This window comes from Bufo bufo, chromosome 11 (assembly GCF_905171765.1).
Source record: "Bufo bufo chromosome 11, aBufBuf1.1, whole genome shotgun sequence".
NCBI classification, from domain to species: domain Eukaryota; kingdom Metazoa; phylum Chordata; class Amphibia; order Anura; family Bufonidae; genus Bufo; species Bufo bufo.
In genome coordinates this window covers 47,403,077-47,419,811 of record NC_053399.1, presented here as the reverse complement: position 1 = coordinate 47,419,811, position 16,735 = coordinate 47,403,077, and the positions used below count along the sequence as shown (strand labels likewise).

General features: G+C 43.7%; 1 protein-coding gene across 2 annotated transcripts in view; it reads right to left on the bottom strand.

The window, feature by feature from the left end:
- Window positions 1-16,735, bottom strand: part of BAZ1A (bromodomain adjacent to zinc finger domain 1A) — a 120,932-nt gene that overhangs the window by 70,586 nt on the left and 33,611 nt on the right. For both annotated transcript variants that reach the window (XM_040412561.1, XM_040412560.1), the window contains exon 10: window positions 11,425-11,520. In XM_040412561.1, the coding sequence (XP_040268495.1) occupies window positions 11,425-11,520 (96 nt within the window). The remainder of the gene's footprint in view (window positions 1-11,424; window positions 11,521-16,735) is intronic.

Genomic DNA, 16,735 nt, shown 5'->3' with positions numbered 1-16,735 from the left:
AGGGAGCAAGCGCGTAGGGACAGAACGTGACTCTTCCAGCAATATTTAAGGAATATGCCAATTGGGGATCCCTGGTGATCACAAATCCCAGATACTTGAAGCGGTCTACAACCGGTAAGTTACAGTATTGTGTGGGCCACGTATGTGCCCATAGGGGTATAATTGCTGATTTCATCCAATTTATGTGCAAGCCCGAGTACTCCCCAAACCTTTCTATTATGTCAATCGCTCTAGGGAGCGTAGTTTCAGGTTCATCCATAAAAAGAAGAAGGAGATCATCCACGTATAATGCCACTTTATCGATTCTATCTCCCATGCTCACACCTCTAAAGACCTGATCCTGCCTGATTCTTAGGGCGAGATGTTCTATCGCTATGGCGAACAGTGGCGGCGACAGGGGGCACCCTTGCCTAGTGCCTCTGTGGAGCTCAAAAGACCCTGAAAGTTACCCATTTACTAATATGTTTGCTTTGGGGAGTCGATATAGTATCTCCACACACTTGGTAAACTTAGGGCCAAAACCAAAGCTCTGTAACACTTCTATTAAGTACATCCTCTCCACTGAGTCAAAAGCTTTGGCTGTGTCCAGCGATGCCAGGGCCCAGTGCTTATCCCTTGCCACACCTATCTGCGCGATGGCCTGCACTCTCCTAATGTTATCAGATGTCGATCTGCCCGGTATAAATCCTGACAGATCTTTATGTACCATAGTGGCGATTACCTTGTTTAATCTAGTAGCCAGTAGCCTTGTGAGTATTTTATAATCTAGGTTCAAGAGCGAGATCGGTCTATAAGACCCACACTCCAAAGGGTCTTTGTCTGGCTTCAGGACCACCACTATAGTAGCATCATACATAGACTGACAGCTGATGCCGTTGCTGAGTAGCTAGATATAGTTCAAGAAGTTGGGGCCCCTTCTACAAGAAGACGGCGTCTCCAGCAGTGAGGGGGAAGATGGCGGCGGCTGAGGAAACTGCCGCAGCTCTGGACATGGAGTCGGATGACGCTAGCTCATGTGCCCCGTCGGACCTGCCGGAAGATTCGGACCCTGCTCCGATTACCAGAGCCTTCTTACAGCACTCCCTACAGCAATCTTTGGCCCAGGCGTTGTCACCAGTGCTGACGGAGCTGGCGGCCATTAGAACGGAGGTAACACACGTGGGGCAAAGAGTGGAAGCGCTGGAAGATTTCCAGATAGCAGTAGTACACCATAGCAAAGGCCTCCAAAATCAAATGAAGTCTCTCAGTTCCCAGGTGGATAACGTATACCTCCACTTAGAGGACCAAGAGAATAGGGGGAGAAGGAAGAATGTGAGGTTAAGGGGCATCCCCGAATCAGTGGCGGCAGAAGCACTATTGGACAGTGTCAGGCAGATATTTGCCATGCTTGTAGGAGAAGAGCGGGCTGAGGTTATCACCATCGAAAGGGCGCACAGGGCGCTTAGGCCTAAACCTGCTGCAAGCGACCCGCCAAGGGATACAGTTTGTGCCCTCTTGAATTATCTTGACACAGCGGCAGTTCTCAAAGCGGCAAGGGAGAGAGAAGAAATAATCTATGAGGGGAACAAAATCCTGTTGTTTCAGGACTTAGCAGCTAGCACCCTAGCAAAACGCAAGGCGTTGAAACCCCTTACAGCTACATTGAGGGAGAGGAAGCTGCCTATGAGGTGGCTTTTCCCCTTTGGACTTAGCACCACAATCAAATCAATGGCAGACAGATAATAATCCGTCATCCTGATGATCTCTCCAAGATGTGGGAAGCCCTGGAGATTTCGCCTCTGGACATACCGTCCTGGCTCCCGTCTGCCAACATGGAAAAGTTACCAAAGCTTGTGGCACCATCACCCTGGCAAGCGATGTCCAAACAAAAGTACACCAAGAAGAAGACACTGACAGGGGACTGATTTGCTTCCCGTTGTTAAAGAATCCAGGTTTATTATCTCTAGCTGTTGTTGTTTCAGTGAGCGCCATTTTTCTCCCTATTTTATAAGTAGGCATTATAGTGCTTGAAACTCGTTGTTTCTGATGTTTAATAGTGTTGATAAATGCTATTCCAAGCACACTACTTTTATATTCTACATGATGTCACTTTGAGACCGAAAGTGTGGTTTTGCTGTTTGAGCTTACTGCAGATATTGAGGAGATGGGTGATGACATCTTCCCTGTCTCTTTAAACTGCCTGTCGGAATCAAAGGTTAACAGGTTTAAGTTATCGGTCAGTTTGATTGCTAATAGTAAAGAGGTCGGGTGAGTGGTACATCTAGATTTTTCTAGTAGTCTCTACCTATGTCCCCTCCCCCAATCTCTTACCTTAAATAGGTCATTGCTAAATTGCGCATTGTAGCGCCTATGGGGCTCCTAAGCCCTTTTATTCTGTTATTTGTTTTATTGTTTTTTGCTTTTATTTTTCTGAATCGAGCTTTAAGGTTCACGAACACCAGTCTTAAAAGTAACACAAGCCTTAAATCCCATTGATATGGCACACGTCACAATTTACTCACTAAATGTGAATGGAATGAACATCCCGCAGAAACGCAGTCAGGTTTACCACACCCTTAGGAAAGAAAACCCTGATATTGTGCTTTTACAGGAAACGCATTATAGACACGACCACGTCCCCAATATGTCCAGTAGACACTTCCCATATTGGCATCATGCCACCCACTCCTCGGCATCAAGAGGTATCTCTATCGGTTTTAGCAAAAACCTCCCATTTAAAGTGACAGCAAAGTTGATAGATCCTAATGGAAGATTTCTATTTATAAAAGGGAAAGTCCTTAACTCAATGATCACTATAGCTGCTATATATGCTCCTAATAAGGGGCAAGTTAAATGGCTTATTCAGATGCTAGAATCTTTGAAAACCTTCACAGAAGGGCTCTTGATATTGGGTGGAGATTTTAATCTAACACTGGATCATGAGATGGACTCCACATCTGCCACACCCCATATTTCAGAAAAACAAAAACGTAGATTACAAATTGCTTTGGCGGAGGGGAATTTATCCGACGTATGGCGATTACTTCACCCAGAAGTCAGGGACTACACCTTCTTTTCTAAGGTCCATGGCTCTCATCAGCGCCTGGACTACATATTTTTATCCAATATTGCTATACCCGCAATTAAAGAGACTTCCATAGGATCTATCACGATTTCGGATCATGCCCCTGTGCTGTTGAAGCTGCAAATTAAAGATATGCCAGGGAAGACCTGGACATGGAGGCTTAACTCAACTTTGTTAGAAGAAAAAGAACACAAGGAAAAGATCAATAAAACACTCATAGATTATTTTAGTCTAAATGAGTCCCCGCAGATAACGTGCCCGATTTTATGGGAAGCCCATAAGACTGTAGTAAGGGGGGAATTTATTAGCATAGGTGCCAGAGTTAAAAAACAGAGGACACAGATAATAAATTCCCTGCTCTTGCAGATTTCCACGCTAGAAAAGCTTCATAAAACAGATTAGACGGAGGATGTACTGAAACAACTGAAATCCTTGAGGTCACAACTTAAAGATAAACTGAACATAAAATCGGCTAAAATACTTCAAGCTCTGCGTTTCAAATACTACTCGCATGGTGACAAAGGATCCAAATTAATGACAAACCTGTTAAAATCCCAGAGGCAGAAGTCCTTTATCCAAGTAGTCAAATCCAAAGAGGGACATAGATTAACTACTACCCCAGCAATAGCAAAGGAATTTTGCAGGTTTTATACTTCTCTATATAATATTGAGAGCGAAGACAGGACAGAAACTAGCGATAATATTTCTCTGCAGAATAGAATTGATGATTTTTTGGTCTCTATTAAGATGCCTACATTGTCTGCCAATGATAAGACAGACCTGTTGAGACCATTTACAGAGGAGGAAGTTACTAAAGTCCTTCAAAGCATCCCTATCGGGAAAAGCCCAGGTCCGGACGGCCTCCCCATTGTATATTACAAGAAATTTGCTGATGTGCTGATTCCGCACTTTACTAAACTGTGTAATTCTCTCCTCAGTGGTTCTGTCCTTCCTCCGCAGGCCCAGGCGGCGACCATCACTATTATACCCAAAGAAGGAAAAGATCCTGAAGCATGTGGTAGCTATCGCCCGATCTCGCTGCTTGATACGGATTTGAAATGGTGGGCTAAACTGCTGAGCCATCGAGTTGCTGGTTTGCTGCCTGGGCTTGTGGGGGAGGAACAGGTAGGATTTGTACAGGGCAGAGAAGGTAGGCACAATGTTAGTCGAGTGGTGAATGCGGTTTGTTATGCCAGAAAGAAAAATATGCCTCTGGTCTTATTGGGGACAGATGCCGAAAAGGCATTCGATAGACTTGGATGGCCATACATGCGTAGTACATTATTAGCGTTTGGTTTCCCAGAGATATTTGTCAATGCTATTTTCTCCCTGTATTCAGCTCCCACGGCCCGTATTTTAGTAAATGGCACCATGTCAGATCCCTTTGCTATCAGGAATGGTACTAGACAGGGATGCCCCCTGTCACCATCCTTGTTTATATTAGTGCTAGAAACATTACTATTGAAATTTAGGCAAAACCCCGATATTAGAGGATTGCAACTGAAAGGTGATTCACATAAGATGGCAGCATTTGCTGACGACCTATTATTAATGGTCACCAATCCTATTGAGGCGATGAAACATATACTAGAGACCTTCCGTGTCTTTGAGGAAATCTCTAATTTTAAAATTAATTTAGAAAAATCTGAGGCCATTGGAGTTTCTTTGACTCCCACACAAATGAGAAAGTTGAAGGATATGTCCCCCTTTAAGTGGCCATCCACAGCGTTAAAGTATTTGGGAGTGATAATACCAGCCAATCCTACCCATCTGTTTCACCTGAACTACTCACCACTATTAGCTAAAATCCAAGTGTTTCTAAATAAACCCTTGAAACCCAGGATTTCCTGGATAGGCAGGAAAAATGTTATAACCACATATGTTCTGCCACAAATGCTATACCTGTTACGCTCTCTCCCAATAGAAATACCTAGATCCTTTCTGGACAAAATAAGGTCTATTATTGGTAAATTTTTATGGGCTAATAAGAAAGCTAGGCTGCCATTCTCCCTGCTCACCAGGAAAAAGAAACATCGAGGGATCTCATTACCTGACATGTATGCGTACGTGCAGGCAATTCATCTAGAGAGATGGTTAGCTTTAGCTAGACAGAAAGAACCTCCCCTGCATGTGCGTATGGAAAGAGAAATACTAGGGAAACAAGGTGCATGTCTGCTATGGCACAAAGCCCCTTCTTTGGGTCCACTGGGACTCATAAGTGCCATTACCAAGGGCACTATTAAGGAATGCCAGAAGTCACCTGCACTGAATCTTAGTAGAGGGGGATTATCCCCGGTTATGCCTCTTGATGTATTACCCTATGCTCTCTCGGACAAGGTGATGGAGGCTAGCCCAGTTTGGGACTCAGTGTCTGAGTTCAGAATAGGAGATCTATTGAAGTTAACTTCCACCTCTGATTTCTATAAATCTCTCAGTGGTGAACCGCCGAGAGTTCGTTGAGATATACAGAGATGTGATTTTGAAGTTACATGTAGGAAGTTTCTTTCTTCTAATCGCCTGCAGAAGGTTGACCCCTCTTGGCTGGAGACCATGGTACTGCTACCAAAATCACCAACTAAGGGCCTATCACTAATATATCGTCAGATTTTAGAAAAAAGGGGAGATTTGGCCCCTTCTTACATAGGTGATTGGGAAAAAGAATTAGGTATCAGTTTAGATAACTCGAGCAGATCCTTCATTATGTCACATTCGCATGGATTCTCTAGATGTGTCAAAGTGCAAGAGAACTCACTTAAAACCCTCACTAGATGGTATCGTACACCTGAATTTCTATATAAAATCCACATCAGTAACTCGAGTGAATGCTGGAGATGCTTAGAAGGTCTAGGTAGCCTTTCCCACATATGGTGGTATTGCCCGAAAATTAAGCAATTCTGGAAATTAGTGGAGGACACCATGAATAAGATCTGCCCAGGACATTTATCACTCACTGCTTCCCTAGTTTTACTATGGAAACCAGAAGGCAAATTTATTCCCCATAAAAATAACCTTCAGACACATATGATTGCAGCGGCCAAATTACTCATCCTAACATTATGGAGAAACCCCGATCCACCTAGTATAACAATGTGGTATGATAAAATGAATCACATATGTAGAATGGAGGAGCTAGCGAGCTGGGAAAACCATAATAGACAAGGTTTTCTGGATACTTGGGGACCATGGAAGTTACATATGGGGGCTCAACAATGAGAGTAGATACAACCTAGTTGTATGTACTGGGGTTCTCGTTCTTCCCCTACTCTTCTTCCCTCCTTATGAGGGGGATGGAGTGGGTGAATTAGGAGACCTTCTAGGGGTTAACAAGAGAAGATGGAGTTGAAAGTCAAACATATCATCTACAGGGATAAGTATAAGTTTGTGTGAAAGGATTGTGTATCCAGACTAAAATATAATATAGTGATCTTGACCAAAAGCTATAAAGATATAGCTTCTATTGGAGTGAACCTACTCAACATTTCAATGTATTTTATTTTTATACATCGATTCAGTGTTCTATGTGTTTTATGTTTTCTTACTTGTGAAAAGACTTTCACTACAGAACTTTTGAATTAACAATGTATGTGAACCGTATGTCTCAATGCGTGATGAGTCAGGTTGGAAGACCATTGCTTAAATAGGATACAGGTTATATGTGTGACATGCGATGTAATACTTTACTGACCAGTTGTTCTGGTATGCCTCTTTCTCAAAAGTACTTAAATATTTGTAATGTATGATTTATTTTGTTGATAATATATTAATAAAAAGAGAATTATAAAAAAAAAAAACTGTGTCCTCTTGTGGTAGTTTTTCTTCTTTTAAATATGCTCTCCTCCTTTACCGAGTTGATTCCCATTATGTATTTAAACGTTTCTATCATATCCCCTCTGTCTCGTCTTTCTTCCAAGCTATACATATTAAGGTCCTTTAACCTTTCCTGGTAAGTTTTATCCTGCAATCCATGTACTAGTTTAGTAGCTCTTCTCTGAACTCTCTCTAGAGTATCAATATCCTTCTGGAGATATGGCCTCCAGTACTGCGCACAATACTCCAAGTGAGGTCTCACCAGTGTTCTGTACAGCGGCATAAGCACTTCACTCTTTCTACTGCTTATACCTCTCCCTATACATCCAAGCATTCTGCTGGCATTTCGTGCTGCCCTATTACATTGTCTTCCCACCTTTAAGTCTTCTGAAATAATTACTCCTAAATCCCTTTCCTCAGATACTGAGGTCAGGACTGTGTCAAATATTCTATATTCTGCCCTTGGGTTTTTACGCCCCAGGTGCATTATCTTGCACTTATCCACATTAAATTTCAGTTGCCAGAGTTCTGACCATTCTTCTAGTTTTCCTAAAACTGCTTTAAAAAAAATTATTTACGCTCACTTTTCGCTGAGGTGCATCATATAAAGCCTACCATTAAGCATCCATTCTTGCCTATTCACTTCAGAAGGATTAGACCTGAATGAATTCTCTGCCTCCTTACAATTAGTATGTAGTTCCAGTTCTTTGCGCGCTGAATCTCTTGATATAGGATATAGATGATTTGAGACATCCTCTCAAGTAGGCTTTCATTGTCTCCCAGAGTAGCAAATCATCCGTCATCTCATCCTGCACTTCCAGGAATAACTGAAGCTGGTCAGGAATTCTATCATTCGTGGTCATAAGAGACAACCAGAATGGATGAACGCGCATTTTGATACTCTGCTTGACAACATCAAGTTGATCAAAAACCGGTGCATGGTCCGAGGGTCCCTGTGATCCATATCTAATATCTTTGAGATCTGAGTATACTGCGGCACTGCCAAGAAGATAATTAATTCTGGACAGTGCACCCCTGGCAGGAGTACTCCCTCTGAAGTGGCTGCTTCAGTCTCCACATATCTAGCCATCCCAGTTCTTTATCATTCTAGAAAGGTTGGTGACATGTTGAGTGTATCCACCCTCTCACCCCACTGAGTGAAATCTATCCATGTCTTCATGCATCACTAAATTAAAATCTCCCATGCAGAGTAGTTTAGCAGTGGGATATTGCACAGCGAAGCTCATCGCCACCTGGAATATGGTTATAGTAGCGGGGGGGGGGGGAAGAGGGGGTTGTATATATTGACCACAACATATGGAGCACAATTGATGAATGCATATACAATAATATATTGCCCTTCAGGGTCCACCACCGATTGCTGAACTTCCCATCTAATGTTCTTATGAACAAGTATGGCTACTCCTCTGGAGTGCGTTGACCCGTACGCATTCAGAGAACACTGAGCCCATGGCTTCTTAATTCTATTCCCTGTTTCTGGTGTCAGGTAGGTTTCCTGCAACCCCAGGATGTGGGGATTGTACTGGCGAAGATGAGAGAATACAGCAATCCTTTTCCTAGGGCTGCCTAACCCTCTTACATTCCAGGATACAACATTTAAATCTGCCATCTGTATTCCAACAGCTTATTCTCCAAATAGACCAGCACCCCAGCTTCAGGGAGATAAAGACCCTCTTCCTTGGACCTTCTCTCACATACCCTCTGCGCAAGAATAGTGTGATTAGTGTACCATGCCTTTAACAGAATAAACAGTATATAACTTAACTGTAGAGTAACAGATAATTGAGTGAACCTGTAAGTGATGACATCACTGACATCCTGTAGTGTGGCTGAGTTACCAGAGACCTGCATAGTGCAATAGGATGTTAAACCTATTCAGTCGTCTGCTTGGCCCCATAACAATGAGATAATATTGCATAATGCGTGCACATATAGCGATTGGAAAAAGGAGAAAAGAGAGAGAAGGAAGGGAGGAGGGATGAGAAAATGAGGGGAAGGAGAGGAAAGTAATGGCGTCCCCACCGACACATCAGAGTGGAGTACTGTGAACTCAACCGCTTCACTAGTGTAGAATGAGGGAATTTATCCCTAGTCCTGGACAGTGATGTTAAAAGTCAGCGGAACGCATCTAGCAGGTAAGTATAACAGTGTGAACAGGATACTTGCGGAGGCAATAGCATCAGTGAGGTCTTGGATGACTTTGTCTCTTGGAGATCCATTCCTCCGCCTCCTTAGGATCAACGAAGAAGACAGTCTTCTCTCCATCTATCACACGAAGACGTGCCAGATAGGCCATGGAGTATTGTAGGTTTAAATCGCTTAGACGACGCCTGACAAAGATGAAAAATCAGGAAATAGCGATCAAATGTCACTCTTGTTCTCTTGACGCTTGACTCAGGATGAGATCTCTATCCTTCCAATTAAACATTCGCGCCAGTAGGGGCCTTAGGGGGAACTCCTGGAGGGGGAGGCCTGGCGGGAACCCGGTGCGCTCTTTCAACGGCGTAGGCGCCAGAAAATGGCGCTTCAGGAAATTGTGCCTTGAACCAAAGTTCCAGAAAAGTAGCCGGATCTGAGCCCTCCCTCTGGTAGTCCCAGGATCCTGACGTTATTGCGTCTGGCTCTGTTCTCAAGGTCATCACACTTTTGCTGCCATAAGCTCACAGACCTTTCCACAACATGCACTCTGCCAACAAGTGGTCTAGGAAGATCTTCTAGAGCCGAGACCCTGTCTTCTGTGTGACGCACTCACTCCCTGACCTGCTGCACATCTTTCCTCAGCAGACCCAGATCCACCTTCACTTCCTCTATTTTGCAGGTGAGTGAGGGCTGGCAAGTGGAAATTGCTGTCAGGAGCTGGTCAGAAACAGTTTTTAGGGTTATCTCTGGCTCCCCCGTACCTTCCACCTCTGTCTGCTGCACTGCTTGACCTCGCGTGACTGCCGCTCACGGTGTATCAGGAGCGGTGGCGCCATTTTGGGCCTCTTGCCTCACATATTCTTTCAGCTTTTCAGCCGCTTATTGCGCTTTGCTGGGGCCCATCGTCGACTTCCCAGGTCTTCTCCTCCTCTTATGCACTTGCCACTCAGTGTTGAGGGTGGCCAGTATGCCAGGATGCTGCAGGATTCAATACGGGGTGCGGAGCAGTCCAAGTGCGTGCGCTCATGTCGGCAGTTGGCCACGCCCCCCCCTCTTTGATCCTTTTATATAAAGCATTTGATTTATATCCCCGACAGCTGCTACTGCCCCAAAGCCCTCTTTATCCAATCCCCATTTGGTAATTTAGTTTTTATGCAATTACTGATTTTCCCAGAAACTCTCCCAGTAGGTTTGTTGCGTGGGGATCAGTGATAAAAGTTGTGCAAGGTGCAGAAGACAAAAGGAGGTCCTTTGCACCGCAATCTACAACTTCTAGCTCACGCCAGGTCTAATAAAGTGGGCGTGGTATAGGAAGGGACAGCAGGCCTGTCTCATTTACCATTTTCTACACCTGTTTTAGGCATAGAAAATGGTCTAAATGTAAGACAGCTAGGAAGCTGGCTTACATTTACAAGAGGCGGTGGATCCGCCAAAGTTATGTAGAGGCCTCAACTTAACTCCGGCGGATCTACCGCCAGCATAGGGCCTTACTAAGACCGGTGTCTAAAGCCATTCACATGTTCGTGTCAGTGCTCAAATAAGTGAGAAGGTGGTCAGTGATGCATCCGTGAAGCTGTCCGTGAAGGATACGTATGTCCGTTTTTTGCTGTCCGTGCACCATCCGTGTTTCACTGACACTGAACAGCTGAAAAATTTTTTTCAAAGCATCTATTCCTAATGACTATAATGGGCGTGATGGATTCGTGAACACGGACAAAAATAGAGCATGCATCCGTGCTGAAAACACGGTCACGCGGACCGTGCTAAACATACTGATGTCTGAATACACACATTAAAATGAATGAGGACGTGTGCTGTCCGTGGAGAACACGTATAGCACATGTCCGTAAAACACTGACGTGTGAATGAGGCTTAAAACGTCGTTCTTAATGTGCCCCAAAAAGTTTTTACAATTTATGATTTATTTATTTTTTTCACAAGGTCATCATAATGGTCCAGAAATCCACAGAATCCTTGGCTTTAGCTGACTGTTTAGATCTAAACAATACCTTCATTTATCAATGTATAAGATATTTTACATGGACAGCAAGTGTCTCCACAAATCTGATAAAATATGGTACTGAAGACTACAGGAAGTCAGTAATGTTTTAATATAGGTGCACAGCCTTACTTCCCCATCCTGTAAGAATTGCATTTCTTATGCATCTTATATGTTAGCACGGAGTGTGTTTGGGGCATGTCTCAGTGTACTGTAGGTTGGTTGTGTATTAAATGGTTGGGAGCTATTTATCGGGGAGGTAATGCAGCACGATTACATTTTTTATATGGTACTTTGTTAAATCATCAGCCTCCTGCATAGAATTAGGTATCCTGCCTACTAATTCATTAATTTGTTCCCGTCTGTACTGTAAATAACACAGCAATAAACTTACCTTTAAGTCATCACACTCTATGTCGTCCCGACGCTGATTCCACATTTTTATGCGCTCAGCATATTTACGCTTCTCCTCGCGGATTTTCTCTCTCTCCTGAAACAAAAAGAGTATACATAAATGTAAAGGGGCTGTCTGGGCTACAGATATTGAGGTCCTATCAGACAGAACCCCACTGATAATCTGTTTCAGGCCGCTGCCCTGGCACAAGAATCTATACAGGTGTATGGAGCTGGAATCAGCGAGCTCCATACACCGTGCAGTGGTAATGCCAGGGTACTGCAGCTCAGATCCCACTCAAGTGCATGAGAGCAGAGCTGAAGTACACAGTTGCCAGAAAGCACACTTGGAAGGAGCCTTCTGCTTCCACTCCATACACTGTATAGTTTCCATCACCCGAAACAGCTGATCAGTCGGGGTGCCAGGTGTAGGAGTCACCAATCTGATACTGATGACCCATCATTAGGAGAGGTCAATAGCTGTTGACCAGAAAATCTCTTTAAAGAAAAACTGGCAACACAAAATAAAGTGCAATCTGCAGGCAGCAGGTTATAGAGCAGGAGGAATTGAGCAGTTTTTGAGGGAAAAGATTCCGTACAACTTGTAATTTATATCACTCCTATATCTGCCTTCGCAGTACACGTGGGAGGTGTTATCAGTGATTGATAAAATTCAGTGTAAAGCCTGTATTACACAGGCTAATTGAGCAAGCAATTGTCCAGAGGCAATCGCCGGCTAGCTAGCGATCTCCTCTGCAGCACGGGGGGGGGGGGGGGGGGGGAGCAATCGCTATGCCATCATTCGTCCCCATGCTGTCTAGTATTTTGCCGGCAGCAGATCGAGAGAAAAATAAAAATCACAATTGCCCAATGAAAGAGCGTTTATTCGTTCATTGGCAGCAGTATTACATTGCAAGATGATCGCTAATGAGTATTAATACAAACACTCTTTAGCGATCATCTGCCAAAAAATTGTCAGGTGCGATACAGCCTTAAGTGTGTAAACATAGATAGCCATCAGTCACTGATAACTCCTCCACAAGCAGCTTCAGTAACTTGAGAAGGCCCTGCATGGGTTAATATGCTGTGCACTTATCAGATGTATGTCAGTAAGGGGACTTATCAAGACGGTAACCTGCAATAATTCCTTCTGTGGAAGGGGGTAAAAAGGCTACCCGATAGGTGCAGTCGCTGCACCGCTAGGCAGTGTTAAAATTTTAATACAATTACTCTGCCTTTGAGTGGAGGGGGTGGCTGCTAGACGCTCAAAAATCACTGCCTATGGAAGAGGATAACATGGCTCTTTGATGCTTGCAATAACTACAAGGCTATGTTTAAGAGGACCTGTCACCATAAAATCCAATGCAATCTGAAAGCACCAAGCAGGAGAAGCTAAGCAGATTGATATATAGTTTTGTGGGAAAAGATCCAGTAAAACTTGTAATTTATATATTTGTATCTTAGTTTTTTTCACCTCCTGTGAATACCTATTGGTACAGAGAGGAAGGGGTTACCAGTGTGACAGCTACGTCTGACGCACATTTATACACACAATGCTATCACTGAAAGCCCCTCACTCCTACACCAATGCTGTTCACAGGAAGTAGAAAAAGTAGAGATATAAATGTAAAAGTTACAGGTTTTAGTGAATCTTTTCCCACAAAACTATATATAAATATGCTCAGCTTCTTCTGCTCTATAACATGGTGCATTAAGACTGCATTTTGTGGTGACAGGTCCTATTCAAATACAGAGTCTGGTTAAAAAAAACCACAGGTAATACAATAGGTTAAAAAAGAATATTACAGCTAAGGCTATTTTCAGACCTGCGTTCGGTGCGGATCAGTCTGGTATCTGCACAGACGGATCCGCACCGATAATGCAAACGCTTGTATCCATTCAGAACGAATCAGTTTGCATTATTTATTTATTTTTAAAGTCTAAGTCAAAACGTCCTGACTTACATTGAAAGTCAACGGGGAACGGATCAGTTTTCAATTGCACCATATTGTGTCAGTGAAAACAGATCCGTCCCCATTGACTTACATTGTAAGTCAGGACGGATCAGTTTGGCTCCGCATCGTCAGACGGTCACCAAAACGCTGCAAGCAGCGTTTTGGTGTCTGCCTCAAAAGCGGAATGGAGACCAAACGCAGCCAAACTGATGCATTCTAAGCAGATCCTTATCCATTCAGAATGCATTGGGGCTGAACTGATCCGTTTTGGGCCGCTTGTGAGAGCCCTGGAACGGATCTCACAAGCGGACCCAGAAACGCCAGTGTGAAAGTAGCCTCATACAAAAGGCTAATAATTCCTATAAACTATTCCACCTGTAGGTGAAAGTGGAGGTTTGTCTGCCTGGTAAAGAGCACAACTACTCCATCCATGGAAGGGGGTAATATGGTTGCCTATGTAGCTAGCTAGAAACTGTAATATAGAATGGAATAAATGTGGCTGTCCGACACTCAAAGTACTGTATTTTTCACTTTATAAGATGCACCTAGGTTTTAGAGAAGGAAAATCAGAAAATATATTTTTCATCAGAACTCCAATCAGATTCTCAATCTGTATCAGAGCTTAGATCAGACATGAAATAAATAGCGTATTTTACGCTTTATAAGACGTACCTGATGCAGAGGAGAAAAATAAGAGTCTTATAAAGCGGAAAAATTGGATTACAGTTACCAGTAATCGGTTTTCTTTGAGCCTATGACAGCACCCCTGGAGAGACTGCCTCCTCCTCCTCCTCTTTAGGACAGGAAACAGAACCGCTTTAAAAGAGGGTCCACCCCTCTACCTCTAGTCTTTTTCCAAGAACTAAGGAACATACTGCAATAATCTAATCATTTCTACATATAAAACTTATAATTATTTTCTCTAGGGGAAGGAAATTAGCCGGGTGCTGTCATAGGCGCAAAGAAAACAGATTACCGATACATGCAATTCCATTTTTCCCCTTCGCCTATGACAGCACCCTGGAGATTTAGGCGATTTTAATCTAGGGCGGGACAACAGCTTGGAGCACCTTACGGGCAAATGCCAGGCCTTCATTAGAAGTTTATAGTGTCTGAAAAAAAAGTATGTGGGGAACTCCAGGTGGCAGCCCTACAAATTTGCTCTATAGAAGCAGAGGCCCTCTCTGCCCAAGAAGTGTAGACTGCTCTAGTAGAGTGAGCTCCGAACCTAGAGGGCAGAACAATCCCCTTGGATGAGAGTACGCTTAATAGCCTGTCTGATCCATCTAGCAATGGTTTGAGAAAATGCAGCAGAGCCCTTCTTCGTACCCTGAAATTAAAGCAACAGACGAGAGGAGGACCTCCAAGGCTGAATGACCTGAAGATATTGAATTATACACCTCCTAACATCTATTCTAAACAATGGAATTCTGATTCCTTCTAATTTTTTGAAGAAGCACAGAAGAAGGTTAAAACTATCTCCTGGGAAAGGTGAAACTGGAAAGAAACCTTAGGTAAAAAAAGAAGGTTCAGGAGAAATCACCAACCAATCCTCCAAGATTCTTAAGTAAGGTTGGTCAATGGAGTGCAGCGGTCTCACTAACTCTCTTAGCAGAGGTAATGGCTAAAAGAAAAGCAAGTTTTAGGGAGAGCATCTTAGTGGAAATTGTACTGATAGTCTAAAAAGGATCTGAAGTGAAATCCAAAAGCACTAAGTTTAAATCCCAGGGATGAACTCTATCTTTACCGACTGGGGATAAACTTAGATACAGCAGTAACAAACCTCTTACCCAAAGGATGATTTGTTAATTTAAACTCAAATAAAAAAGGCATTTAATGCTCAAATCTGCACTTTTAAAGTCCAAAAAATCCAATAAAATACAAGTGGAATGTCTGGAGCCTCTTGCATGTCTACTGGTCTACCGGCGAATCTGTAAAAAGCCCTCCAAACTTATAAATAGATTTCTGAAGTGACCCTCTGGCGACTCGCCAACAGAGTAGTGATAACATCCTGCGAGAGCACTCTTCCTTAAAATCTCCCTCTCAATAGCCAGGCGAAGATTTTTCACTTCTGGGTTAAAGATTGGACCCTGAACTAGAAGTCCCTGGAATATGTTAAGAACCCAAGGGGTGGCTATCGACATCCTGCGGAGCCAAGAAAACCAAAACCTCCTTGGCCAAAAAGGGAGCTCTCTCTATGACCGTGGCACTTTCTTCCCTGATTTTCCTGAGGACTCTTGGTAACAGCTTTAGAGAGGGGGGGTGAGGGGGAGGCATAAAGAAGGACGTTCTTCCAGGATTGAGCCAAAGCGTCCACTGCCCTTGGATGCTCCTTTGGGGAAAGGGAAAAGAACTCCCTCACCTTTCTGTTTGACCTGGTGGCAAAAAGGTCCATCCCCGGGACACCCCATAAAACTGAAATCTGGTTGAAAACCCTCTGGTCTAGGGACCATTCCCCCTGGCATAGATGACAGCTGAGGAAATCTCCTTTCACATTGTCCACTTCTTTTAGATGTACTGCAGAAAATGACTAGAGAATCTTCTGCTAGATTGAAAATCTGGTGGCTTAGGGCCATCAGACTTGGAGCTCTTGTACCTCCCTGCCTGTTGATATAGGCTACTGCTGTTCTATTGTCCAAACAGATTCTGACGTTTCTGCCCCTGATGATCGGGAGACTGTCTCAATGCTAACCGCATTGCATTCAGTTATTTGAAATTATGAGACAGGGAATTGCTGTTCCAGCTCCCCTGCAACAGAAGAGACTCCACATGGTCTCCCCATCCGTATGGGCTGGCATCCGTGGTAAAGGGCAGGACTGCTGCTCTGCGCCACAGAACCCCTCTCTGTAGATTTTGCAGATACCTCCAACACTCTAAAGAAATCTGAGTTTGAGATGATAGATGAATCTCCGCATCCAGAGAGTACACATCTGTCCCAAACCTCCAAAATCTGAAGCTGTAGGGGCTTCGAATGATACTGGGCCCATTCTACCCAAGGAATAGAATCAGTCATGAGCCCCAGCACGGACATGGCCTCCCTCAAAGAAACTGACTAACGAGAGCTAAGGATCTGAACTGTTGATCTGATCAGAAGAGCTTTTTGAGGGGGCAACAGGCACCTCTGAGATCTGGAATCTAGGATCATCCCCAAGAAGCTGCACTTCTGACTCGGACACAAACTGGACTCCAGGTTTATATCCCATCCTAGTTTGTCCAGAATCTCCCTTAACCAGGTAATTTGTTCTTTTAGGATCTGACCTGACCGGGCGACTAAAAGAAAATCATCTAGATAGGGTATGATAACTATGTTCTTCTCCATCACTTGAGCCATCATTTCTGCAATGATCTTTGTGAAAA